The 27663-nt window shown below is 60.2% G+C and overlaps 2 protein-coding genes across 2 annotated transcripts; one reads left to right on the plus strand and one right to left on the minus strand.

Moving 5' to 3' along the window:
- wdr4 (WD repeat domain 4) lies at positions 1 to 20479 on the minus strand. Its single transcript, XM_031896391.1, is given in 12 exon segments — positions 1 to 562; positions 4306 to 4375; positions 4745 to 4925; positions 5932 to 5999; positions 7562 to 7660; positions 9033 to 9093; positions 9182 to 9294; positions 10768 to 10924; positions 15593 to 15739; positions 17113 to 17175; positions 20296 to 20363; positions 20366 to 20479. Coding segments are annotated over 12 exon segments (1284 nt in total). The 5' UTR covers positions 20459 to 20479; the 3' UTR covers positions 1 to 398.
- ndufv3 (NADH:ubiquinone oxidoreductase subunit V3) lies at positions 20438 to 27359 on the plus strand. Its single transcript, XM_031896390.1, has 4 exons — positions 20438 to 20519; positions 22161 to 22212; positions 23825 to 24991; positions 27138 to 27359. Exons 1-4 carry the CDS (start codon positions 20487 to 20489, stop codon positions 27332 to 27334), a joined length of 1449 nt encoding a protein of 482 aa, XP_031752250.1. The 5' UTR covers positions 20438 to 20486; the 3' UTR covers positions 27335 to 27359.
- Positions 27360 to 27663: the final 304 nt, after the last annotated feature.

Genomic DNA, 27663 nt, shown 5'->3' on the forward strand with positions numbered 1-27663 from the left:
CGTGAGTGAAAGTTTTATTAAAGAAAATACACATTGCCCCGCCCCCCCCCCCCCCGGGCCATGAACTGAATCTGCAGAACCTCCTATAGACATCACAATGGGTCACATGTTACATTGGCCCTATGATCATCCTTGGGACCCGCCCACACTCCCCTCCTGGGGGGCCTCAATGGTCAGGTGACTGCAAGCTGTGGAACAAAAGCTCTGATTGTGGCGTCACTGACATGGGCGTGGCCTGGTACTTTGGGCTCCGCCCCATACACAGCTCCAAGTACAGAGACTCCATCAGGCTGGACCCCTCCTGACTCCCCAAAGGCCACTATCACCCCCCCGGGGCAGTTCCCAGGTCAGGCACAAGGGGCAGGATTGCACACAGTGACTGTAGGCTTGTCGCACTGCTAACACTCGGTTTTCTGCACTTTGCTGGCCGGAGCCACTTGCCCCTCGGTGGTTTTGCGCTTTTCATTCTCCAACCGTAGCTCCTTCTTCTGTAGGTAAGTGGCCATGTTATCCACCACTGCCTTGTACAGCACGGCGAATCGGTTCTCAGGGGCCCCGGCGCCTACAGGGACACACATTGGTCAGAAGCACCAGCAGCTCGGGGGTTACTGGCAGGTCTGGGAGTCAGAATAGGGCCCGAAATTCCCAGCACCCAGGTGCCCAAACAGCCCCCCCCAGGCATTCCCAGTACCCAGGGGCCCAAACAGCCCCCCCCCAGGCATTCCCAGTACCCAGGGGCCCAAACAGCCCCCCCCAGGCATTCCCAGTACCCAGGGGCCCAAACAGCCCCCCCCAGGCATTCCCAGTACCCAGGGGCCCAAACAGCCCCCCCCAGGCATTCCCAGTACCCAGGGGCCCAAACAGCCCCCCCCCAGGCATTCCCAGCACCCAGGGGCCCAAACAGCCCCCCCCCCAGGCATTCCCAGTACCCAGGGGCCCAAACAGCCCCCCCCCCCAGGCATTCCCAGTACCCAGGGCCCAAACAGTCCCCCCCCAGGCATTCCCAGTACCCAGGGGCCCAAACAGCCCCCCCCAGGCATTCCCAGTACCCAGGGGCCCAAACAGCCCCCCCCAGGCATTCCCAGTACCCAGGGGCCCAAACAGTCCCCCCCCCAGGCATTCCCAGTACCCAGGGGCCCAAACAGTCCCCCCCCAGGCATTCCCAGTACCCAGGGGCCCAAACAGCCCCCCCCAGGCATTCCCAGTACCCAGGGGCCCAAACAGTCCCCCCCAGGCATTCCCAGTACCCAGGGGCCCAAACAGTCCCCCCCCAGGCATTCCCAGCACCCAGGGGCCCAAACAGCCCCCCCCAGGCATTCCCAGTACCCAGGGGCCCAAACAGTCCCCCCCCCAGGCATTCCCAGTACCCAGGGGCCCAAACAGCCCCCCCCAGGCATTCCCAGTACCCAGGGGCCCAAACAGCCCCCCCCCCAGGCATTCCCAGTACCCAGGGGCCCAAACAGCCCCCCCCCAGGCATTCCCAGTACCCAGGGGCCAAAACAGTCCCCCCCCCAGACATTCCCAGTACCCAGGGGCCCAAACAGCCCCCCCCCCAGGCATTCCCAGTACCCAGGGGCCCAAACAGCCCCCCCCCAGGCATTCCCAGTACCCAGGGGCCAAAACAGTCCCCCCCCAGACATTCCCAGTACCCAGGGGCCCAAACAGCCCCCCCAGGCATTCCCAGTACCCAGGGGCCCAAACAGCCCCCCCCCCCAGGCATTCCCAGTACCCAGGGGCCCAAACAGTCCCCCCCCCCAGGCATTCCCAGTACCCAGGGGCCCAAACAGCCCCCCCCAGGCATTCCCAGTACCCAGGGGCCCAAACAGTCCCCCCCAGGCATTCCCAGTACCCAGGGGCCCAAACAGTCCCCCCCCAGGCATTCCCAGCACCCAGGGGCCCAAACAGCCCCCCCCCAGGCATTCCCAGTACCCAGGGGCCCAAACAGTCCCCCCCCCAGGCATTCCCAGTACCCAGGGGCCCAAACAGCCCCCCCCCCAGGCATTCCCAGTACCCAGGGGCCCAAACAGCCCCCCCCCCCAGGCATTCCCAGTACCCAGGGGCCCAAACAGCCCCCCCCCCAGGCATTCCCAGTACCCAGGGGCCCAAACAGCCCCCCCAGGCATTCCCAGTACCCAGGGGCCCAAACAGCCCCCCCCAGGCATTCCCAGTACCCAGGGGCCCAAACAGCCCCCCCCCCAGGCATTCCCAGTACCCAGGGGCCCAAACAGCCCCCCCCCAGACATTCCCAGTACCCAGGGGCCCAAACAGCCCCCCCCCAGGCATTCCCAGTACCCAGGGGCCCAAACAGCCCCCCCAGGCATTCCCAGTACCCAGGGGCCCAAACAGCCCCCCCCCAGGCATTCCCAGTACCCAGGGGCCAAAACAGTCCCCCCCCCAGACATTCCCAGTACCCAGGGGCCCAAACAGCCCCCCCAGGCATTCCCAGTACCCAGGGGCCCAAACAGCCCCCCCCCCCCAGGCATTCCCAGTACCCAGGGGCCAAAACAGTCCCCCCCCCAGACATTCCCAGTACCCAGGGGCCCAAACAGCCCCCCCCCCAGGCATTCCCAGTACCCAGGGGCCCAAACAGCCCCCCCCCCAGGCATTCCCAGTACCCAGGGGCCCAAACACCCCCCCCAGGCATTCCCAGTACCCAGGGGCCCAAACAGCCCCCCCCAGGCATTCCCAGTACCCAGGGGCCCAAACACCCCCCCCCAGGCATTCCCAGTACCCAGGGGCCCAAACAGCCCCCCCCCAGGCATTCCCAGTACCCAGGGGCCCAAACAGCCCCCCCCCAGACATTCCCAGTACCCAGGGGCCCAAACAGCCCCCCCCCAGGCATTCCCAGTACCCAGGGGCCCAAACAGCCCCCCCCCCCCAGGCATTCCCAGTACCCAGGGGCCCAAACACCCCCCCCAGGCATTCCCAGTACCCAGGGGCCCAAACAGCCCCCCCCAGGCATTCCCAGTACCCAGGGGCCCAAACACCCCCCCCCCAGGCATTCCCAGTACCCAGGGGCCCAAACAGCCCCCCCCCAGACATTCCCAGTACCCAGGGGCCCAAACAGCCCCCCCCCAGACATTCCCAGTACCCAGGGGCCCAAACAGCCCCCCCCCAGGCATTCCCAGTACCCAGGGGCCCAAACAGCCCCCCCCAGGCATTCCCAGTACCCAGGGGCCCAAACAGCCCCCCCCCAGGCATTCCCAGTACCCAGGGGCCAAAACAGTCCCCCCCCCAGACATTCCCAGTACCCAGGGGCCCAAACAGCCCCCCCAGGCATTCCCAGTACCCAGGGGCCCAAACAGCCCCCCCCCCAGGCATTCCCAGTACCCAGGGGCCCAAACAGCCCCCCCCCAGGCATTCCCAGTACCCAGGGGCCAAAACAGTCCCCCCCCAGACATTCCCAGTACCCAGGGGCCCAAACAGCCCCCCCCCAGGCATTCCCAGTACCCAGGGGCCCAAACAGTCCCCCCCCCAGGCATTCCCAGTACCCAGGGGCCCAAACAGCCCCCCCCCCAGGCATTCCCAGTACCCAGGGGCCCAAACAGCCCACCCCCCAGGCATTCCCAGTACCCCAGGGGCCCAAACAGCCCCCCCCCAGGCATTCCCAGTACCCAGGGGCCCAAACAGTCCCCCCCCCCCAGGCATTCCCAGTACCCAGGGGCCCAAACAGCCCCCCCCCAGGCATTCCCAGTACCCAGGGGCCCAAACAGCCCCCCCCCCAGCATTCCCAGTACCCAGGGGCCCAAACAGCCCCCCCCCCAGGCATTCCCAGTACCCAGGGGCCCAAACAGCCCCCCCCCAGGCATTCCCAGTACCCAGGGGCCCAAACAGCCCCCCCCCCCAGGCATTCCCAGTACCCAGGGGCCCAAACAGCCCCCCCCCAGCATTCCCAGTACCCAGGGGCCCAAACAGCCCCCCCCCCCCAGGCATTCCCAGTACCCAGGGGCCCAAACAGCCCCCCCCCAGGCATTCCCAGTACCCAGGGGCCCAAACAGCCCCCCCCAGGCATTCCCAGTACCCAGGGGCCCAAACAGCCCCCCCCAGGCATTCCCAGTACCCAGGCCCCCTGGCATTTGGTGGAACCCACAGACCCATTGCAGGTAGGTTACTCGTACGTGATTGGCTCACTAACACACTGCTCTACCCAACAGGGAGCAGCAACGGTGCCAAATGATGATTGGACAGAAAGCAGCCAATCATTACTGAGCCTGTGGGTTGGGCCAGAGAGGCGCTCACACTCACCAGGGGGGGCAGTGGGGACACAGGGGCCCCGTCTAATGCCCCCAACCAAGGGCCACTTACCTTCCAGATCTGCCCAATTCTCCCGGATAAACCCACTGAGCCTCGTTACTTCTTCATCATTCACAACTGACTGTAAGGGGGAGGGACCTGGAATCAGTCACGCCCCAACACATGCCCCGCCCCCTCCTGTACATAAGGTCTCACCTGCCCTGCCCCCACACCTGCCCCGCCCCCTCCTGTACATAAGGTCTCACCTGCCCCGCCCCCTCCCCACACCTGCCCCGCCCCCTCCTGTACATAAGGTCTCACCTGCCCCGCCCCCTCCTGTACATAAGGTCTCACCTGCCCCGCCCCCTCCCCACACCTGCCCCGCCCCCTCCTGTACATAAGGTCTCACCTGCCCCACCCCCCACACCTGCCCCGCCCCCTCCTGTACATAAGGTCTCACCTGCCCCACCCCCCACACCTGCCCCGCCCCCTCCTGTACATAAGGTCTCACCTGCCATTGCCCATTCAGCTCTTTATACTTCAGCAGTGGCTCCTCCCAGTCGCCCGACAGAACCCACAGGTAGGCGGAGCCATCGAAGTCCAGGTCTAGGGGAGTGTGAGTGAGCGCTACATACTGTGTGAGTGTGAGGCGCGGCCCGGGGGCCACAGAGAACAGGAATATACCCGGAACCCTAAAATAAAGCAGGACAGTCAGTGCCCCCGACTATTACTTACCCCCCCCGGCCCCTCTGCCCATGTGACCTGAGCGTCAGCCTTTGGGGTGCAGAGAGCTGGGCCCTGCCCCTGCAAAATTACCTTCTATGTTACGTTAACGAGCTCGGTCCTAAATGCCCTTAATGCCCCAATGCCCCCCCTTAACCAAAAACACAGCTTGTTGCCCTTATACTGCAAAAGCTTTAAAGGGGAACTATCCCTATTCTACATCTGTACATCCCCACAGCCCCTCATTCTGCCCCATCCCGCCCCCCAGCCCCTCATTCTGCCCCATCCCACCCCCACAGCCCCTCATTCTGCCCCATCCCACCCCCACAGCCCCTCATTCTGCCCCATCCCACCCCCACAGCCCCTCATTCTGCCCCATCCCGCCCCCACAGCCCCTCATTCTGCCCCATCCCGCCCCCACAGCCCCTCATTCTGCCCCATCCCGCCCCCCCAGCCCCTCATTCTGCCCCATCCCACCCCCACAGCCCCTCATTCTGCCCCATCCCACCCCCACAGCCCCTCATTCTGCCCCATCCCACCCCCACAGCCCCTCATTCTGCCCCATCCCACCCCCACAGCCCCTCATTCTGCCCATCCCACCCCCACAGCCCCTCATTCTGCCCCATCCCACCCCCACAGCCCCTCATTCTGCCCCATCCCACCCCCACAGCCCCTCATTCTGCCCCATCCCACCCCCACAGCCCCTCATTCTGCCCCATCCCACCCCCACAGCCCCTCATTCTGCCCCATCCCACCCCCACAGCCCCTCATTCTGCCCCATCCCACCCCCACAGCCCCTCATTCTGCCCCATCCCACCCCCACAGCCCCTCATTCCGCCCCATCCCACCCCCACAGCCCCTCATTCCGCCCCATCCCGCCCCCACAGCCCCTCATTCTGCCCCATCCCACCCCCACAGCCCCTCATTCTGCCCCATCCCACCACCACAGCCCCAGACTCACCCCCCCAGACTCACCCCTCACACAACATGGCCAGTTGGATTCCATTGCAGGCGCAGCAGCTGATTCTGGAGACAGTAAATCTCTATAGGGAGGTAAAATAGAAAATTGGTTCTACTGCAAATGCACTCACACTCACACTCACACTGCTATCACTCACACTGCTATCACTCACACTGCTATCACTCACACTGCTATCACTCACACTGCTATCACTCACACTGCTATCACTTACACTCACACTGCTATCACTTACACTCACACTGCTATCACTCACACTGCTATCACTCACACTCACACTGCTATCACTCACACTCACACTGCTATCACTTACACTCAGCTACACTCACACTCATACTGCTATCACTCACACTGCTATCACTTACACTCACACTCACACTGCTATCACTCACACTGCTATCACTTACACTCACACTGCTATCACTTACACTCAGCTACACTCACACTCATACTGCTATCACTCACACTGCTATCACTTACACTCACACTCAGCTACACTCACACTCATACTGCTATCACTTACACTCAGCTACACTCACACTGCTATCACTTACACTCACACTCAGCTACACTCACACTCATACTGCTATCACTCCCACTGCTATCACTTACACTCACACTCAGCTACACTCACACTCAGCTACACTCACACTCAGCTACACTCACACTCAGCTACACTCACACTCAGCTACACTCACACTCAGCTACACTCACACTCAGCTACACTCACACTCAGCTACACTCACACTCAGCTACACTCACACTCAGCTACACTCACACTCAGCTACACTCACACTCAGCTACACTCACACTCAGCTACACTCACACTCAGCTACACTCACTATACCGTGCGTTTGTTGTAGCGTTGGGCGCAGGCTGCCGATCTCACTGCTGAGGTGCAACTATAACTCACAGACAAACACCCCGCAGCCCCCAGTCTGGGTAGAAAGTGTTTATTGAGGCAACAAACCAGGCAACGTTTCGGCAGCAGCCCCTTCTCCAGCCCCCACACCGGGCAATAAAGCCCCTTTATGTACATGTGTTCAGGGGGAGTGGTGTGTAAGCCCCGCCCCCACCATATAACAACCAATAGAATCAGGTGTGAATGGGATTGAGGTGTGTCCATAGTTTCAGTCCCGCCCCACTCAGCTGATCACAGGGGCAGGGAGCGGTGAGAATAAAAGCCCCATTAGGAGCTATAATACCCTTATGGGGGGGGGGTACAGACCCCCAGACCCACCATATGAACAGGGTCAGTCTGTAATAAAACTGCTTCTAGTATTCAGGTGGGAATCAGACTCACTGAATGGGTTAATTGTGCAGAATGGGGCGGGACTGTCTGACCCTTCTATGATTGGACACACCTCAATCCCATTCACACTTAATTGGTTGTTATATGGTGAGGGCGGGGTTTACCCCCCCAGAACACATGTACATAAGGGGGCTTTATTGCCCGATGTGGGGGCTGGAGAAGGGGCTGCTGCCGAAACGTTGCCTGGTTTGTTGGCTCAATAAACACTTTCTACCCAGACTGGGGGCTGCGGGGTGTTTGTCTATGACTCAAACCCCCCCCATGTGACCATGTGACTGGACTGTTCCAAGGGGGGGGGAGCCCCAATGTCTCACCTTGTTCTCCTGACGCTCCATTCCCAAGTCGAGGCCACTCAGGGTCACACTCTGAACTTCTCTCCCAGACTCATAGTCCCAGAGCCGCAGAGTCCCATCCTGCCGGGGCAATGGGGCACAGGGGGGTATCAGGGGCAGCGGGTAAAGCAGAGCAGCCATGGAGGGGGGGCGACTGGCACGGGGCACAGAGAGAGGAGTTACCCACCCCGAGTGCAACATGGAAGGGGAAGGTGGGGCTCTGGTGGGGGCAGGTAGGGCAGCTCTGGTGGGGGCACGTCGAGCAGCTCTGGTGGGGGCAGGAAGGGCAGCTCTGGTGGGGGCAGGAAGGGCAGCTGTGGTGGGGGCACGAAGGGCAGCTGTGGTGGGGGCACGAAGGGCAGCTGTGGTGGGGGCACGAAGGGCAGCTGTGGTGGGGGCACGAAGGGCAGCTGTGGTGGGGGCACGAAGGGCAGCTGTGGTGGGGGCAGGTAGGGCAGCTGTGGTGGGGGCAGGTAGGGCAGCTGTGGTGGGGGCAGGAAGGGCAGCTGTGGTGGGGGCACGAAGGGCAGCTGTGGTGGGGGCACGAAGGGCAGCTGTGGTGGGGGCACGAAGGGCAGCTGTGGTGGGGGCACGAAGGGCAGCTGTGGTGGGGGCACGAAGGGCAGCTGTGGTGGGGGCACGAAGGGCAGCTGTGGTGGGGGCACGAAGGGCAGCTGTGGTGGGGGCACGAAGGGCAGCTGTGGTGGGGGCACGAAGGGCAGCTGTGGTGGGGGCACGAAGGGCAGCTGTGGTGGGGGCACGAAGGGCAGCTGTGGTGGGGGCAGGATGGGCAGCTGTGGTGGGGGCAGGTAGGGCAGCTGTGGTGGGGGCAGGAAGGGCAGCTGTGGTGGGGGCACGAAGGGCAGCTGTGGTGGGGGCACGAAGGGCAGCTCTGGTGGGGGCACGAAGGGCAGCTGTGGTGGGGGCACGAAGGGCAGCTGTGGTGGGGGCACGAAGGGCAGCTGTGGTGGGGCAGGAAGGGCAGCTCTGGTGGGGGCAGGAAGGGCAGCTCTGGTGGGGGCAGGAAGGGCAGCTGTGGTGGGGGCAGGAAGGGCAGCTCTGGTGGGGGCACGAAGGGCAGCTGTGGTGGGGGCACGAAGGGCAGCTGTGGTGGGGGCAGGATGGGCAGCTCTGGTGGGGGCAGGAAGGGCAGCTCTGGTGGGGGCAGGAAGGGCAGCTCTGGTGGGGGCAGGAAGGGCAGCTCTGGTGGGGGCAGGAAGGGCAGCTTTGGTGGGGGCAGGAAGGGCAGCTCTGGTGGGGGCACGAAGGGCAGCTCTGGTGGGGGCACGAAGGGCAGCTCTGGTGGGGGCACGAAGGGCAGCTCTGGTGGGGGGCAGGAAGGGCAGCTCTGGTGGGGGCAGGAAGGGCAGCTCTGGTGGGGTAGAGTAGGGAAGGGGAGGGCAGTACTGACAGGGTGGGGGGATGAAAAGGACCCATAATGGCAGTTACTTACCCCAGATCCAGAGAGGAGCAGTTTATCTGCCCCAGGGAGGGGCAGAAGCTGTGACACAAACCTTGAGCAAAGAGAGACAATGGGGGCAGAAGATGATTGGCCGGCAGTGTAACAGTATAGGGGTACAGGGGAATAAGGGGGGCACTCACTCTGTGTGCCCCAGGCAGAAGGACATGATGACATGGGGGGAGTCCCAGCGGCTCACTCGGATCTTCTCGTCCCGGTCGCAGGTTATTATGTGATTCCCATCCGGACTGACGGCCTGTGGGCAGAACAGCAGCCATGTTGGTGCCAGTGAGCGGGCACTGCCCAGGGATAGGGGGGGGCGCTGCCCAGGGATGGGGATAGGGGGGGCACTGCCCAGGGATGGGGATAGGGGGGCACTGCCCAGGGATAGGGGGGGCACTGCCCAGGGATAGGGGGGGCACTGCCCAGGGATAGGGGGGGGCACTGCCCAGGGATAGGGGGACACTGCCCAAGGATAGGGGGGCACTGCCCAGGGATGAAGGGGCACTGCCCAGGGATGGGGATAGGGGGGCACTGCCCAGGGATGGGGATAGGGGGGCACTGCCCAGGGATAGGGGGGGCACTGCCCAGGGATAGGGGGGGCACTGCCCAGGGATAGGGGGGGCACTGCCCAGGGATAGGGGGGGCACTGCCCAGGGATAGGGGGGGCACTGCCCAGGGATAGGGGGGGCACTGCCCAGGGATAGGGGGGGCACTGCCCAGGGATAGGGGGGGCACTGCCCAGGGATAGGGGGGGCACTGCCCAGGGATAGGGGGGGCACTGCCCAGGGATAGGGGGGGCACTGCCCAGGGATAGGGGGGGCACTGCCCAGGGATTGGGGGGGCACTGCCCAGGGATAGGAGGGCACTGCCCAGGGATAGGGGGGCACTGCCCAGGGATAGGGGGGCACTGCCCAGGGATACGGGGGGCACTGCCCAGGGATACGGGGGGCACTGCCCAGGGATAGGGGGGGCACTGCCCAGGGATAGGGGGGGCACTGCCCAGGGATGGGGATAGGGGGGCACTGCCCAGGGATAGGGGGGGCACTGCCCAGGGATACGGGGGGCACTGCCCAGGGATTGGGGGGGCACTGCCCAGGGATACGGGGGGCACTGCCCAGGGATAAGGGGGGCACTGCCCAGGGATACGGGGGGCACTGCCCAGGGATTGGGGGGGCAGGAACATCAGCAATTCCTTAGTCTGAGTGCTCCCCATTTCCCTAACAACACCGAGCACCTCCCTCCATGGGTCCCAATACGGCCCCAGCGTTAGTGCCCCAGCGTTAGTGCCCCAGCGTTAGTGCCCCAGCGTTAGTGCCCCAGCGTTAGTGCCCCAGCGTTAGTGCCCCAGCGTTAGTGCCCCAGCGTTAGTGCCCCAGCGTTAGTGCCCCCCCGGGTTTCCCAATTATTCACTTGCTGTGTTTAAATAATGAAATATTAAATATTGCGCCAAGTGCAGCCCCTCCATTCCCAGCCTGACCCCCTTATATATATAATATAACAGCATTTAACCCCTTACAGCTTGTGGGATAAACTATTACTTAGTCTGACGGATACTTGCACACTGCCTGCCAGGCAGGAAGAGGTTAAAGAACTTGTATCTGGGATGAGTATAATTACCCACAATGCACTGGCCCCACGGGAGCAGCTTATTGTAATAATAGAGGGAGGGGTTCCCCTATAATCTTGGGGGACACATGGGGGGGACCCTAGGGAACCCCCCGCTCACCACATCCAGCAACATGGAGAGATGTCCCAGCTCCAGGCGCCCCGCCTCCCGACTCCGCCGCACCGAGAACGAGAAAACATCTCCGGATTTATCCGCCACCAGAATATGGGCCCCACAGGGGGAGAAGGTGAGAGCCGTACAGCGCCGGGACACCCACCTGGGCACAAACACAGCCAATGGGAAAGGCCTCTCACCAACAGGGGGAGGGGACAAACTGGCAGGGTGGAGTCAGAGTGGGAGGAACAGTCAAGGCATGGAGAGGGAGGAGTAAGAGCAGAGTCAGGGTAGCGAGAGAGAGAGGGAGGAGTCAGGGTAGCGAGAGAGAGAGGGAGGAGTCAGGGTAGCGAGAGAGAGAGGGAGGAGTCAGGGTAGCGAGAGAGAGAGGGAGGAGTCAGGGTAGCGAGAGAGAGAGGGAGGAGTCAGGGTAGCGAGAGAGAGAGGGAGGAGTCAGGGTAGCGAGAGAGAGAGGGAGGAGTCAGGGTAGCGAGAGAGAGAGGGAGGAGTCAGGGTAGCGAGAGAGAGGGAGGAGTCAGGGTAGCGAGAGGGAGGAGTCAGGGTAGCGAGAGGGAGGAGTCAGGGTAGCGAGAGAGAGAGGGAGGAGTCAGGGTAGCGAGAGAGAGAGGGAGGAGTCAGGGTAGCGAGAGAGAGGGAGGAGTCAGGGTAGCGAGAGAGAGGGAGGAGTCAGGGTAGCGAGAGAGAGGGAGGAGGGTAGCGAGAGAGAGAGGGAGGAGTCAGGGTAGCGAGAGAGAGAGGGAGGAGTCAGGGTAGCGAGAGAGAGAGGGAGGAGTCAGGGTAGCGAGAGAGAGAGGGAGGAGTCAGGGTAGCGAGAGAGAGAGGGAGGAGTCAGGGTAGCGAGAGAGAGAGGGAGGAGTCAGGGTAGCGAGAGAGAGAGGGAGGAGTCAGGGTAGCGAGAGAGAGAGGGAGGAGTCAGGGTAGCGAGAGAGAGAGGGAGGAGTCAGGGTAGCGAGAGAGAGAGGGAGGAGTCAGGGTAGCGAGAGAGAGAGGGAGGAGTCAGGGTAGCGAGAGAGAGAGGGAGGAGTCAGGGTAGCGAGAGAGAGAGGGAGGAGTCAGGGTAGCGAGAGAGAGAGGGAGGAGTCAGGGTAGCGAGAGGGAGGAGTCAGGGTAGCGAGAGGGAGGAGTCAGGGTAGCGAGAGGGAGGAGTCAGGGTAGCGAGAGAGAGAGGGAGGAGTCAGGGTAGCGAGAGAGAGGGAGGAGTCAGGGTAGCGAGAGAGAGAGGGAGGAGTCAGGGTAGCGAGAGAGAGGGAGGAGTCAGGGTAGCGAGAGAGAGAGGGAGGAGTCAGGGTAGCGAGAGAGAGAGGGAGGAGTCAGGGTAGCGAGAGAGAGAGGGAGGAGTCAGGGTAGCGAGAGGGAGGAGTCAGGGTAGCGAGAGGGAGGAGTCAGGGTAGCGAGAGGGAGGAGTCAGGGTAGCGAGAGAGAGGGAGGAGTCAGGGTAGCGAGAGAGAGAGGGAGGAGTCAGGGTAGCGAGAGAGAGAGGGAGGAGTCAGGGTAGCGAGAGAGAGAGGGAGGAGTCAGGGTAGCGAGAGAGAGAGGGAGGAGTCAGGGTAGCGAGAGAGAGGGAGGAGTCAGGGTAGCGAGAGAGAGAGGGAGGAGTCAGGGTAGCGAGAGAGAGGGAGGAGTCAGGGTAGCGAGAGAGAGAGGGAGGAGTCAGGGTAGCGAGAGAGAGAGGGAGGAGTCAGGGTAGCGAGAGAGAGAGGGAGGAGTCAGGGTAGCGAGAGAGAGAGGGAGGAGTCAGGGTAGCGAGAGAGAGGGAGGAGTCAGGGTAGCGAGAGGGAGGAGTCAGGGTAGCGAGAGAGAGAGGGAGGAGTCAGGGTAGCGAGAGAGAGGGAGGAGTCAGGGTAGCGAGAGAGAGAGGGAGGAGTCAGGGTAGCGAGAGAGAGGGAGGAGTCAGGGTAGCGAGAGAGAGGGAGGAGTCAGGGTAGCGAGAGAGAGAGGGAGGAGTCAGGGTAGCGAGAGAGAGAGGGAGGAGTCAGGGTAGCGAGAGAGAGAGGGAGGAGTCAGGGTAGCGAGAGAGAGAGGGAGGAGTCAGGGTAGCGAGAGAGAGAGGGAGGAGTCAGGGTAGCGAGAGAGAGAGGGAGGAGTCAGGGTAGCGAGAGAGAGAGGGAGGAGTCAGGGTAGCGAGAGAGAGAGGGAGGAGTCAGGGTAGCGAGAGAGAGAGGGAGGAGTCAGGGTAGCGAGAGAGAGAGGGAGGAGTCAGGGTAGCGAGAGAGAGAGGGAGGAGTCAGGGTAGCGAGAGAGAGAGGGAGGAGTCAGGGTAGCGAGAGAGAGAGGGAGGAGTCAGGGTAGAGAGAGAGAGGGAGGAGTCAGGGTAGCGAGAGAGAGAGGGAGGAGTCAGGGTAGCGAGAGAGAGAGGGAGGAGTCAGGGTAGCGAGAGAGAGAGGGAGGAGTCAGGGTAGCGAGAGAGAGAGGGAGGAGTCAGGGTAGCGAGAGGGAGGAGTCAGGGTAGCGAGAGGGAGGAGTCAGGGTAGCGAGAGAGAGAGGGAGGAGTCAGGGTAGCGAGAGAGAGGGAGGAGTCAGGGTAGCGAGAGAGAGAGGGAGGAGTCAGGGTAGCGAGAGAGAGAGGGAGGAGTCAGGGTAGCGAGAGAGAGGGAGGAGTCAGGGTAGCCGAGAGAGAGAGGGAGGAGTCAGGGTAGCGAGAGAGAGAGGGAGGAGTCAGGGTAGCGAGAGAGAGAGGGAGGAGTCAGGGTAGCGAGAGAGAGAGGGAGGAGTCAGGGTAGCGAGAGAGAGAGGGAGGAGTCAGGGTAGCGAGAGAGAGAGGGAGGAGTCAGGGTAGCGAGAGAGAGAGGGAGGAGTCAGGGTAGCGAGAGAGAGAGGGAGGAGTCAGGGTAGCGAGAGAGAGAGGGAGGAGTCAGGGTAGCGAGAGAGAGAGGGAGGAGTCAGGGTAGCGAGAGAGAGAGGGAGGAGTCAGGGTAGCGAGAGAGAGAGGGAGGAGTCAGGGTAGCGAGAGAGAGAGGGAGGAGTCAGGGTAGCGAGAGAGAGAGGGAGGAGTCAGGGTAGCGAGAGAGAGAGGGAGGAGTCAGGGTAGCGAGAGAGAGGGAGGAGTCAGGGTAGCGAGAGAGAGAGGGAGGAGTCAGGGTAGCGAGAGAGAGAGGGAGGAGTCAGGGTAGCGAGAGAGAGAGGGAGGAGTCAGGGTAGCGAGAGAGAGAGGGAGGAGTCAGGGTAGCGAGAGAGAGAGGGAGGAGTCAGGGTAGCGAGAGAGAGGGAGGAGTCAGGGTAGCGAGAGAGAGGGAGGAGTCAGGGTAGCGAGAGAGAGGGAGGAGTCAGGGTAGCGAGAGAGAGGGAGGAGTCAGGGTAGCGAGAGAGAGGGAGGAGTCAGGGTAGCGAGAGAGAGGGAGGAGTCAGGGTAGCGAGAGAGAGAGGGAGGAGTCAGGGTAGCGAGAGAGAGAGGGAGGAGTCCAGGGTAGCGAGAGGGAGGAGTCAGGGTAGCAAGAGAGAGAGCCAGAAAGGGAGGAGTCAGGTGAGGAAAGGGATAGAATGGGAGGAGTCAGGTCAGGAAAGGGATAGAATGGGAGGAGTCAGGAAAAGTACAGAATGGGAGGAGTCAGGTCAGGAAAAGGACAGAATGGGAGGAGTCAGGTCAGGAAAATGACAGAATGGGAGGAGTCAGGGTAGCGAGAGAGAGAGGGAGGAGTCAGGGTAGCGAGAGAGAGGGAGGAATCAGGGTAGCGAGAGAGAGGGAGAAGTCAGGGTAGCGAGAGAGAGGGAGGAGTCAGGGTAGCGAGAGAGAGGGAGGAGTCAGGGTAGCGAGAGAGAGAGGGAGGAGTCAGGGTAGCGAGAGAGAGAGGGAGGAGTCAGGGTAGCGAGAGAGAGAGGGAGGAGTCAGGGTAGCGAGAGAGAGAGGGAGGAGTCAGGGTAGCGAGAGAGAGGGAGGAGTCAGGGTAGCGAGAGAGAGGGAGGAGTCAGGGTAGCGAGAGAGAGAGGGAGGAGTCAGGGTAGCAAGAGAGAGGGGCAGAAAGGGAGGAGTCAGGTCAGGGATAGAATGGGAGGAGTCGGGTCAGGAAAGGGATAGAATGGGAGGAGTCATGAAAAGGACAGAATGGGAGGAGTCAGGAAAAGGAAAGGGCCAGAATGGGAGGAGTCAGGTCAGGAAAGGGATAGAATGGGAGGAGTCAGGAAAAGGACAGAATGGGAGGAGTCAGGAAAAGGAAAGGGCCAGAATGGGAGGAGTCGGGTCAGGAAAGGGATAGAATGGGAGGAGTCAGGAGAGGAAAGGGATAGAATGGGAGGAGTCAGGAAAAATACAGAATGGGAGGAGTCAGGTCAGGAAAAGGACAGAATGGGAGGAGTCATGTCAGGAAAAGGACAGAATGGGAGGAGTCAGGAAAAGGACAGAATGGGAGGAGTCAGGAAAAGGAAAGGGCCAGAATGGGAGGAGTCAGGTCAGGAAAGGGATAGAATGGGAGGAGTCAGGAGAGGAAAGGGATAGAATGGGAGGAGTCAGGAAAAATACAGAATGGGAGGAGTCAGGTCAGGAACAGGACAGAATGGGAGGAGTCAGGTCAGGAAAAGGACAGAATGGGAGGAGTCAGGTCAGGAAAAGGACAGAATGGGAGGAGTCATGTCAGGAAAAGGACAGAATGGGAGGAGTCATGTCAGGAAAAGGACAGAATGGGAGGAGTCAGGTCAGGAAAAGAACAGAATGGGAGGAGTCAGGTCAGGAAAAGGACAGAATGGGAGGAGTCAGGTCAGGAAAAGGACAGAATGGGAGGAGTCATGTCAGGAAAAGGACAGAATGGGAGGAGTCAGGTCAGGAAAAGGACAGAATGGGAGGAGTCAGGTCAGGAACAGGAAAGGGTTACACACCCACCTCACACTGATAGTCTCCCACGCAGGTTTGGTCTGAAACAGAATCAGCCTCTTGTTATCATCTGTGAGGGCAAAATATTCCCCCGAGGGTGAGAAGGCAGCAGCGAGGATCTTATCCGACCCCTGAGGGTCCACTGAGCCCTCCTGTCTGGGGGAGGAGAGGGGCATTACTGGGGTACCGGCACTCACTGAGCCCCAATATAAATGCATTACTGGGGTACCGGCACTCACTGAGCCCCAATATAAATGCATTACTGGGGTACCGGCACTCACTGAGCCCCAATATAAATGTATTACTGGGGTACCGGCACTCACTGAGCCCCAATATAAATGTATTACTGGGGTACCTACACTCACTGAGCCCCAATATAAATGTATTACTGGGGTACCTACACTCACTGAGCCCCAATATAAATGCATTACTGGGGTACCGGCACTCACTGAGCCCCAATATAAATGTATTACTGGGGTACCTACACTCACTGAGCCCCAATATAAATGTATTACTGGGGTACCTACACTCACTGAGCCCCAATATAAATGCATTACTGGGGTACCGGCACTCACTGAGCCCCAATATAAATGCATTACTGGGGTACCGGCACTCACTGAGCCCCAATATAAATGTATTACTGGGGTACCTACACTCACTGAGCCCCAATATAAATGCATTACTGGGGTACCTACACTCACTGAGCCCCAATATAAATGTATTACTGGGGTACCTACACTCACTGAGCCCCAATATAAATGCATTACTGGGGTACCGGCACTCACTGAGCCACAATATAAATGTATTACTGGGGTACCTACACTCACTGAGCCCCAATATAAATGCATTACTGGGGTACCTACACTCACTGAGCCCCAATATAAATGCATTACTGGGGTACCTACACTCACTGAGCCCCAATATAAATGCATTACTGGGGTACCGGCACTCACTGAGCCCCAATATAAATGCGTTACTGGGGTACCTACACTCACTGAGCCCCAATATAAATGCATTACTGGGGTACCTACACTCACTGAGCCCCAATATAAATGCATTACTGGGGTACCTACACTCACTGAGCCCCAATATAAATGTATTACTGGGGTACCGGCACTCACTGAGCCCCAATATAAATGCATTACTGGGGTACCTACACTCACTGAGCCCCAATATAAATGTATTACTGGGGTACCTACACTCACTGAGCCCCAATATAAATGCATTACTGGGGTACCTACACTCACTGAGCCCCAATATAAATGTATTACTGGGGTACCTACACTCACTGAGCCCCAATATAAATGCATTACTGGGGTACCTACACTCACTGAGCCCCAATATAAATGTATTACTGGGGTACCTACACTTACTGAGCCCCAATAATACCACTGCATGGGGGCAATTAGAAGCCACAGCAGGGGAAACAGTTGCAAGTGGGGCAGAATGTGCCATTAAACCCATAAGCGGGGGGAGCCCCCCCAGATTCTAGCAGGGAATGATGGGTAGGCACAAAGGCTGACACTCACCCTGGGGCTGCGCTCTGCTTCTCCAAAGAACTGCAATCCAAGTGGAAGGGGGGGCACTCGCTCCTGCAGGGACCAATAGGAATGGGCAGAATATGTCACATGGTACAAACAGAGTAAAACAAGGACTGGCAACAAAGGGTGTTAAACTACAACTCCCAGAATCCCTCTGGCTCCTATTCAGAGCAGACTCGGTGTGAGGGTAACCCTGGGTAACACAGGGGCACTAGGGTTGGAGCAACTGGATACACACCCCTGGGTCACAGAGGGGCCCAAACCAGGGCCAGAGGGGCAACAGTGGGTCACAGAGGGGCAACAGTGGGTCACAGAGGGGCAACAGTGGGTCACAGAGGGGCAACAGTGGGTCACAGAGGGGCAACAGTGGGTCACAGAGGGCAACAGTGGGTCACAGAGGGGCAACAGTGGGTCACAGAGGGGCCCAAACCAGGGCCAGAGGGGCAACAGTGGGTCACAGAGGGGCAACAGTGGGTCACAGAGGGGCAACAGTGGGTCACAGAGGGGCAACAGTGGGTCACAGAGGGGCAACAGTGGGTCACAGAGGGGCAACAGTGGGTCACAGAGGGGCAACAGTGGGTCACAGAGGGGCAACAGTGGGTCACAGAGGGGCAACAGTGGGTCACAGAGGGGCAACAGTGGGTCACAGAGGGGCAACAGTGGGTCACAGAGGGGCAACAGTGGGTCACAGAGGGGCCCAAACCAGGGCCAGAGGGGCAACAGTGGGTCACAGAGGGGCAACAGTGGGTCACAGAGGGGCAACAGTGGGTCACAGAGGGGCAACAGTGGGTCACAGAGGGGCCCAAACCAGGGCCAGAGGGGCAACAGTGGGTCACAGAGGGGCAACAGTGGGTCACAGAGGGGCAACAGTGGGTCACAGAGGGGCCCAAAACCAGGGCCAGAGGGGCAACAGTGGGTCACAGAGGGGCCCAAACCAGGGCCAGAGGGGCAACAGTGGGTCACAGAGGGGCAACAGTGGGTCACAGAGGGGCAACAGTGGGTCACAGAGGGGCAACAGTGGGTCACAGAGGGGCCCAAACCAGGGCCAGAGGGGCAACAGTGGGTCACAGAGGGGCAACAGTGGGTCACAGAGGGGCAACAGTGGGTCACAGAGGGGCCCAAACCAGGGCCAGAGGGGCAACAGTGGGTCACAGAGGGGCCCAAACCAGGGCCAGAGGGGCAACAGTGGGTCACAGAGGGGCAACAGTGGGTCACAGAGGGGCAACAGTTGGGGTCACAGAGGGGCAACAGTGGGTCACAGAGGGGCCCAAACCAGGGCCAGAGGGGCAACAGTGGGTCACAGAGGGGCAACAGTGGGTCACAGAGGGGCAACAGTGGGTCACAGAGGGGCAACAGTGGGTCACAGAGGGGCCCAAACCAGGGCCAGAGGGGCAACAGTGGGTCACAGAGGGGCCCAAACCAGGGCCAGAGGGGCAACAGTGGGTCACAGAGGGGCCCCAAACCAGGGCCAGAGGGGCAACAGTGGGTCACAGAGGGGCAACAGTGGGTCACAGAGGGGCAACAGTGGGTCACAGAGGGGCCCAACCAGGGCCAGAGGGGCAACAGTGGGTCACAGAGGGGCAACAGTGGGTCACAGAGGGGCAACAGTGGGTCACAGAGGGGCAACAGTGGGTCACAGAGGGGCCCAAACCAGGGCCAGAGGGGCAACAGTGGGTCACAGAGGGGCCCAAACCAGGGCCAGAGGGGCAACAGTGGGTCACAGAGGGGCCCCAAACCAGGGCCAGAGGGGCAACAGTGGGTCACAGAGGGGCCCAAACCAGGGCCAGAGGGGCAACAGTGGGTCACAGAGGGGCAACAGTGGGTCACAGAGGGGCAACAGTGGGTCACAGAGGGGCAACAGTGGGTCACAGAGGGGCAACAGTGGGTCACAGAGGGGCAACAGTGCGTCACAGAGGGGCCCAAACCAGGGCCAGAGGGGCAACAGTGGGTCCTACCCTTCCCCACATACAGTTACTGGGTTCAACACAGTTGTGGGTATGGGGTGCTGTGATGGGGGAGGTGGGAGCTGGGGGTCCCTGTGGGTATGGGGGTGCTGTGATGGGGGAGGAGGGAGCTGGGGGTCCCTGTGGGTATGGGGGTGCTGTGATGGGGGAGGAGGGAGCTGGGGGTCCCTGTGGGTATGGGGGTGCTGTGATGGGGGAGGAGGGAGCTGGGGGGTCCCTGTGGGTATGGGGGTGCTGTGATGGGGGGAGGAGGGAGCTGGGGGTCCCTGTGGGTATGGGGGTGCTATGATGGGGGAGGAGGGAGCTGGGGGTCCCTGTGGGTATGGGGGTGCTGTGATGGGGGAGGAGGGAGCTGGGGGGTCCCTGTGGGTATGGGGGTGCTGTGATGGGGGAGGAGGGAGCTGGGGGTCCCTGTGGGTATGGGGGTGCTGTGATGGGGGAGGAGGGAGCTGGGGGTCCCTGTGGGTATGGGGGTGCTGTGATGGGGGAGGAGGGAGCTGGGGGTCCCTGTGGGTATGGGGGTGCTATGATGGGGGAGGAGGGAGCTGGGGGTCCCTGTGGGTATGGGGGTGCCACAGACAGTGGGGGGGGTCCCTGTGGGTATGGGGGTGCCACAGACAGACAGTAGTGGGGGGGTCCCGGTGGGTATGGGGTGCCACAGACAGACAGTAGTGGGGGGGTCCCTGTGGGTATGGGGGTGCTACAGACAGTAGGGGGGGTCCCTGTGGGTATGGGGGTGCTACAGACAGTAGGGGGGGTCCCTGTGGGTATGGGGGTGCCACAGACAGTAGGGGGGTCCCTGTGGGTATGGGGGTGCTACAGACAGTAGGGGGGGTCCCTGTGGGTATGGGGGTGCTACAGACAGTAGGGGGGGTCCCTGTGGGTATGGGGGTGCCACAGGCAGACAGTGGGGGGGTCCCTGTGGGTATGGGGGTGCTACAGACAGTAGGGGGGGTCCCTGTGGGTATGGGGGTGCTACAGACAGTAGGGGGGGTCCCTGTGGGTATGGGGGTGCTACAGACAGTAGGGGGGGTCCCTGTGGGTATGGGGGTGCCACAGGCAGACAGTGGGGGGGTCCCTGTGGGTATGGGGGTGCTACAGACAGTAGTGGGGGGGTCCCTGTGGGTATGGGGGTGCCACAGGCAGACAGTGGGGGGGTCCCTGTGGGTATGGGGGTGCTACAGACAGTAGTGGGGGGGGGAGTTACCCGGCTCGGTGCCCCAGTACCCGGCTGCTCCCGGTGAGTGCCAGGCCGGAGGACCCCAGGCGCAGCATCCTGTCTCCTCTCCTGTCCGGCTGCACCCACGTGTGTCGGTTCCTGCCGGGCGCGCCGCTGTGACGTCACTTCCCGTTGTGCGTAACTGCGTCATCAGTGCGCGCCTCAGTCCCAGGGTCAGAATGGCGGCTCCGGCTGGGCGGGCTCTGCGCCAGGTACCGGGGGGGAACGGGCTCTTGTGCTACTCGGTACTGTCTCCCAGCCCATTGGGTACTGACCCGGGTCCGCAGGGCTGAACTGCCCCCAAACTGGGTGAGAAGGTGAAATAAAGTCCCAGAAAGGCCCGGAGTGGGTCAGTATCTCCCCCCCGGGGGTATCTGTTACCCTACTGTCCCTGCCCCACTGGGGGTATCTGTTACCCTACTGCCCCTGCCCCACTGGGGGTATCTGTTACCCAACTGCCCCTGCCCCCCTGGGGGTATCTGTTACCCAACTGTCCCTGCCCCCCTGGGGGTATCTGTTACCCTACTGTCCCTGCCCCCCTGGGGGTATCTGTTACCCTACTGTCCCTGCCCCCCTGGGGGTATCTGTTACCCAACTGTCCCTGCCCCCCTGGGGGTATCTGTTACCCAACTGTCCCTGCCCCCCTGGGGGTATCTGTTACCCTACTGTCCCTGCCCCCCTGGGGGTATCTGTTACCCAACTGCCCCTGCCCCCCTGGGGGTATCTGTTACCCAACTGCCCCTGCCCCCCTGGGGGTATCTGTTACCCTACTGTCCCCTGCCCCCCCTGGGGGTATCTGTTACCCTACTGTCCCTGCCCCCCTGGGGGTATCTGTTACCCTACTGCCCCTGCCCCCCTGGGGGTATCTGTTACCCTACTGTCCCTGCCCCCCTGGGGGTATCTGTTACCCTACTGTCCCTGCCCCCCTGGGGGTATCTGTTACCCAACTGCCCCTGCCCCCCTGGGGGTATCTGTTACCCAACTGCCCCTGCCCCTCTGGGGGTATCTGTTACCCTACTGTCCCTGCCCCCCTGGGGGTATCTGTTACCCTACTGTCCCTGCCCCACTGGGGGTATCTGTTACCCTACTTTCCCTGCCCCCCTGGGGGTATCTGTTACCCTTCTGTCCCTGCCCCCCTGGGGGTATCTGTTACCCTACTGTCCCTGCCCCACTGGGGGTATCTGTTACCCAACTGCCCCTGCCCCCCTGGGGGTATCTGTTACCCTACTGCCCCTGCCCCCCTGGGGGTATCTGTTACCCAACTGCCCCTGCCCCCCTGGGGGTATCTGTTACCCTACTGTCCCTGCCCCACTGGGGGTATCTGTTACCCCACTGGGGGTATCTGTTACCCCACTGTCCCTGCCCCACTGGGGGTATCTGTTACCCCACTGTCCCTGCCACACTGGGGGTATCTGTTACCCCACTGTCCCTGCCCCACTGGGGGTATCTGTTACCCCACTGTCCCTGCCCCACTGGGGGTATCTGTTACCCCACTGCCCCTGCCCCACTGGGGGTATCTGTTACCCCACTGTCCCTGCCACACTGGGGGTATCTGTTACCCCACTGTCCCTGCCCCACTGGGGGTATCTGTTACCCCACTGTCCCTGCCCCACTGGGGGTGACTTTATCCTCTATAAATAAATGGGGTCCCCCAGCCTTTGGGGTCCGGCCTCATTGCTGCACATTTGGCTGAAGGTCGGGGGGGGGGCGCTGGGGGAAGTGGGGTAAGTACAGTTTCTGCCAATACGGGGGCTGCCATGTTTCATTAGGTCATAGGTCAGGGGCTCCCTGGGCCAATGGGAAGGGGGAGGAGCTGTTCCACTGACACTGATTGGGGGGTTTCTCTTCCGCAGGTTCTGCTTCTGCGCACGATCAGTGGGACCCCGATCCGAGCGAAAAGCGGAGGTAACTGTCTCCTACTTACCCCTCTATTGTCTTCTGCCCCTTATACCCCCCTGTACTGCCCCCTCATACACTGTAGTATCTGCCCCTTATACCCCCCTGTACTGCCCCCTCATATACTGTAGTATCTGCCCCTTATACCCCCCTGTACTGCCCCCTCATATACTGTAGTATCTGCCCCATATACCCCCCTGTACTGCCCCCTCATACACTGTAGTATCTGCCCCTTATACCCCCTGTACTGCCCCCTCATACACTGTAGTATCTGCCCCATATACCCCCCTGTACTGCCCCCTCATACACTGTAGTATCTGCCCCATATACCCCCCTGTACTGCCCCCTCATACACTGTAGTATCTGTCCCTTATATCCCCCTGTACTGCCCCCTCATATACTGTAGTATCTGTCCCTTATACCCCCCTGTACTGCCCCCTCATACACTGTAGTATCTGTCCCTTATACCCCCCTGTACTGCCCCCTCATACACTGTAGTATCTGCCCCTTATACCCCCCTGTACTGCCCCCTCATACACTGTAGTATCTGTCCCTTATACCCCCCTGTACTGCCCCCCATACACTGTAGTATCTGCCCCTTATACCCCCCTGTACTGCCCCCTCATACACTGTAGTATCTGCCCCTTATACCCCCCTGTACTGCCCCCCATACACTGTAGTATCTGCCCCATATACCCCCCCTGTACTGCCCCCTCATACACTGTAGTATCTGTCCTTATACCCCCCTGTACTGCCCCCTCATACACTGTAGTATCTGCCCCTTATACCCCCTGTACTGCCCCCCATACCACTGTAATATCTGCCCCATATACCCCCCTGTACTGCCCCCCTCATACACTGTAGTATCTGTCCCTTATACCCCCCTGTACTGCCCCCCATACACTGTAGTATCTGCCCCATATACCCCCCTGTACTGCCCCCTCATACAACTGTAGTATCTGCCCCTTATACCCCCCTGTACTGCCCCTTATACCCCCCTGTACTGCCCCCCATACACTGTAGTATCTGCCCCATATACCCCCCTGTACTGCCCCCTCATACACTGTAGTATCTGTCCCTTATACCCCCCTGTACTGCCCCCCATACACTGTAGTATCTGCCCCTTATACCCCCCTGTACTGCCCTCCATACACTGTAGTATCTGCCCCATATACCCCCCTGTACTGCCCCCTCATACACTGTAGTATCTGTCCCTTATACCCCCTGTACTGCTCCCTCATATACTGTAGTATCTGCCCCTTATACCCCCTGTACTGCCCCCTCATATACTGTAGTACTGCCCCATATACCCCCCTGTACTGCCCCCTCATACACTGTAGTATCTGCCCCTTATACCCCCCTGTACTGCCCCCCATACACAATAGTATCTGTCCCTTATACCCCCCTGTACTGCCCCCCCATACACAATAGTATCTGCCCCTTATACCCCCCTGTACTGCCCCCTCATACACAATAGTATCTGCCCCTTATACCCCCCTGTACTGCCCCCTCATACACTGTAGTATCTGCCCCTTATACCCCCCTGTACTGCCCCCCATACACAATAGTATCTGCCCCATATACCCCCCCATATCAGTTTCTGGGCTCTCTCTCCCCCCAGGTGAGGGACCCCCGCAGCACAGAGCCAGCAAGACCTTGGTTTCTTTTCCAGTTAAATTCCCTGCTGCCCCCCAGGAGCCGGTGACAGGTGAGGGCAGAAGTGGGGTTCCCTCCAGACTCCCCCCGCCCGCAGTACTCGCTGCCCTACAGGAACTGGGGGCCCCCGGGCCGGTAGAACATGTGCCTGCAGGGAGTTTAGGGCCACAGGAGGGTCCCAGGGCCGGAGCAGGAGGGCCCCAAGCCAAAGGGCCTGAGGAAGATGAAGATTCATCCAGTTCTAGTTCTGACTCTAGTTCCGACTCTGAAGATGAAGGGGGCACCGGTGCCAGGGGGGGGGCAAAGGCCCAGCCCAAAGAATCTCATCCAGACCTGGACCTGCTGACCCAGGATGAGTGGGCTCCACCCACAGTACCTCCAGAAACCCAAGCAAGAGGGGGCATCTCTGGGGGCAAAACTGAGCAACTGATGGACCCGGCGCCAGTCCTGCCCAGCGAGGGATTGGCACAGGGCAAAGGGACCGAGACTTCAGCTGAACTTGACCCATTAGCAGCGGCACCGGGTTCTGAAGGAGCCAAGATGGAGGAATTGATGGACCCGGCGCCAGTCCTGCCCAGCGAGGGATTGGCACAGGGCAAAGAGACAGAGACTTCAGCTGAACTTGACCCATTAGCAGCGGCACCGGGTTCTGAAGGAGCCAAGATGGAGGAATTGATGGACCCGGCGCCAGTCCTGCCCAGCGAGGGATTGGCACAGGGCAAAGAGACCGAGACTTCAGCTGAACTTGACCCATTAGCAGCGGCACCGGGTTCTGAAGGAGCCAAGATGGAGGAATTGATGGACCCGGCGCCAGTCCTGCCCAGCGAGGGATTGGCACAGGGCAAAGAGACCGAGACTTCAGCTGAACTTGACCCATTAGCAGCGGCACCGGGTTCTGAAGGAGCCAAGATGGAGGAATTGATGGACCTGGCGCCAGTCCTGCCCAGCGAGGGATTGGCACAGGGCAAAGAGAAGCTTGGTGGCCCAGTTGGAGATGTTCCGGTACCAGAGGCACCAGAAGACACCAAGCCTTCAGGCGACACCTCCCCAGCCAATGGGAGCCCGGCCCCGCCAGCAGAAGAAGTGGGGGAGACAGATTCTGGGGGTGCAGAAGAGGCGGCACCGGGATCATGTGAGCAAAGTAGCTGTCACTCTCCTGACTGGCTGTCTCTTGCCCAACTCTCTCTCCTGTGACACTAACAGGGCATGTCTCTGGCCTCCCTGATGCCCCACATTTAACCCTTTCCATGCAACTTCATTAACCCCTCAGAAGTCTTCTGACCCTTAACCTTCACAACTTGAGCTCCTCCTTTCATCCAGGGGAAAGCAACCCAGGGCCCCGCCCACTTTTACTCAGGGGCAGAAGCCAGTGGGTAATTGTTCCACTAACCCTCCCGCTGTTTCTATCTGCCTCTCTGTGCCAGAACTGGCCAACTTCTGTGGTACCGAGGGACACAATTATCCTATGTGGTGGAGGCCCGATAATGACCACTCCCAATTTTTAAACCACGCCCACTTTAAGCCCATTCCCACATTAATGGTGGTAGCGCTGGAAAAACCCAAATGGTTGGCGCTCACTGTAGGGATATCCCCCTTCATTCATATGTAAAACAAGTTTATTCATTCATATTAAGCCACGCCCTTGAATCCATATGGCACCTCCTCCCCTGTGGGTAGCACAGTGACCACCAGCAAATAATTACACACCTCAGGGACCCCCTAACAACAGTTTCCTAATGCTAACAAATTCCACCATATGGCACCCCGTATGGCACACACAGGCAGCATAGGGCAGGCAGAGTATGGCACACACAGGCAGGATAGGGCAGTATGGCACACACAGGCGGGGTAGGGCAGGCAGAGTATGGCACACACAGGCGGGGTAGGGCAGGCAGAGTATGGCACACACAGGCGGGGTAGGGCAGGCAGAGTATGGCACACACAGGCAGGCTAGGGCACACACAGGCAGGCTAGGGCACACACACACAGGCAGGCTAGGGCACACACACAGGCAGCGTAGGGCAGGCAGAGTATGGCACACACAGGCAGCGTAGGGCAGGCAGAGTATGGCGCACACTCAGGAGAGCAGCAGATGGGGATAAGTCGCTAATGCCCCCTGCCAGTCCGGTACGTGGGTACTGAGTGCTGTCCCTATTCAGGGCAGGAGCCTGTGTGTGATGTGACACTGGGCCCGGTGTATTACACACTGCTGGTACCCCCGTATCCTGCCTAGAGCTGGGACCCACTCCCAGAAGACTGCCCTCGTCTCCATGTAGATCTGACCTGAGAATTCCCAGTCCTTGGTTGTAATGGTCCAGTGAGGAGTCCGAATTCCCAGGAGCGCCCTAGGGAAGAGCTGCACCATAACCCCAGGATAGGGTAGAAGAGGCTGCCGAGGCATAGCCAGGGGTAATACAAGGCCAAAGGGAGGCTGTCGGTGAAAGTCATCTCAACATATAATGAGGGCCCAGTGAAGGGGGTTCCGGGTCTCCCAACGTGCCGGGTTTCCTACTGGGTTCCAGAGAAGGGAAGGGTTATGGCCGGTTACACCTCTGCCCCCAGAAGCATTTAGCCAACCAAGCTCACAGTTTATCTCGATCTTCTGCACCCAGACACGGGCTTGGGTTCCATTACCTTCAGCCTCGGCCATTCTAATCCACCCCAATGCCTTCCCCAGCTCTGTGCCCACCGGACCTTGACAGGTCTGGTACTTAGGAGGAGGAAGAGTTAATTGGCGGCCAGTTCAGTGCCCCACCGGCAGGGTCATGGACAAGCAAGGTGGAGCCCGTGCCTAGGTGGAGCCATACACCTGTCCTTAGGCTGAATGAATTATGCACCTGGAGCCGGCAAGTCTGACACAAGCGGCACTAAAGCAGATTATGTTACTAAAGATAAACATGAATGAGGCACATGATGGGCTCTCAGCCAATGGGATAGGACATCGGTTTATTTTAATCTTAACCTTAAACAGGGGCTTTTAGTGCCAAGAGGTACCAAGCCGGGCAGAGCTGGCACCCCCTGTAGCTGTGGGAGGAGCCTTGGATGCCCCCAACGTTCCTCCCATATAAGAGCAAGGGATTGAGTTGCCCTGCCTGGTGCTCCCTCTATGCTTGGGCCTTCTGTCTGCATTTGGGGGCATTTCCTGGCAGTTAGTGAGGTATGAGCCCCAATAACTGATTTTGGGGTGATGCAATGAATATTGGCTGTGACTGTCTCTGATGAGGAGAGTGTCACGGGGTGTCTGCTGTCTCTTCATTCCCCGTCTCTTTATTTTGCAGCTGCTGCTCCTCCTCCTGTCGCTCCGGTCCCTCCTCCTGCCGCTCCGGTTATGGAAGCGCCGCCGTTTGACAACTCAAAGTACCAGAACCTGCAGCATTACGGCTACACCCCTTATACCTTTGTGGATTCCGACTTGGAGCTGTCCAAGGTGCGCTTACCTCAGCCTTCATCAGGCAGACCCTCCCCGCGCCACTGAATGCAATAAATCCTGTATATACTGATTGGCTGCTTGTGTGCGTTGCTTCCTGGGGGGGGGGTGCACCCCAAAGTCTGTGAAGGAGACGCCCCCGGCCTGGAGCTGCCGACCCCTTCCCAGACCAACAGGGCCTTGTTTTGGGTTTAGCCAGACCCCCCGTGTAGCGCCGGTGGGTGGGTAATGGGTGGGAAGCTGAATTTGTAACCCAGAAAGGATTTATCATCAACCCTGACCCAATCGGCCCATATAAATAGTCACATGACCCATGTCACCTCCCATTTTATTGGATTAGATTCTCTTGTGACTTGCCGGCGCTATGGAAATAAAAC

Source organism: Xenopus tropicalis, chromosome 2, assembly GCF_000004195.4.
Source record: "Xenopus tropicalis strain Nigerian chromosome 2, UCB_Xtro_10.0, whole genome shotgun sequence".
In the NCBI taxonomy this organism is placed as follows: domain Eukaryota; kingdom Metazoa; phylum Chordata; class Amphibia; order Anura; family Pipidae; genus Xenopus; species Xenopus tropicalis.

Bases quoted from the DNA above. Each gene is read 5' to 3' on its own strand.
- ndufv3 (XM_031896390.1), top strand. From the start codon at position 20,487: ATGGCGGCTCCGGCTGGGCGGGCTCTGCGCCAG. The intron at 20,520-22,160 runs GTACCGGGGGGG...TCTCTTCCGCAG, and splicing joins CTGGGCGGGCTCTGCGCCAG to GTTCTGCTTCTGCGCACGAT. The intron at 22,213-23,824 runs GTAACTGTCTCC...CTCTCCCCCCAG, and splicing joins GATCCGAGCGAAAAGCGGAG to GTGAGGGACCCCCGCAGCAC.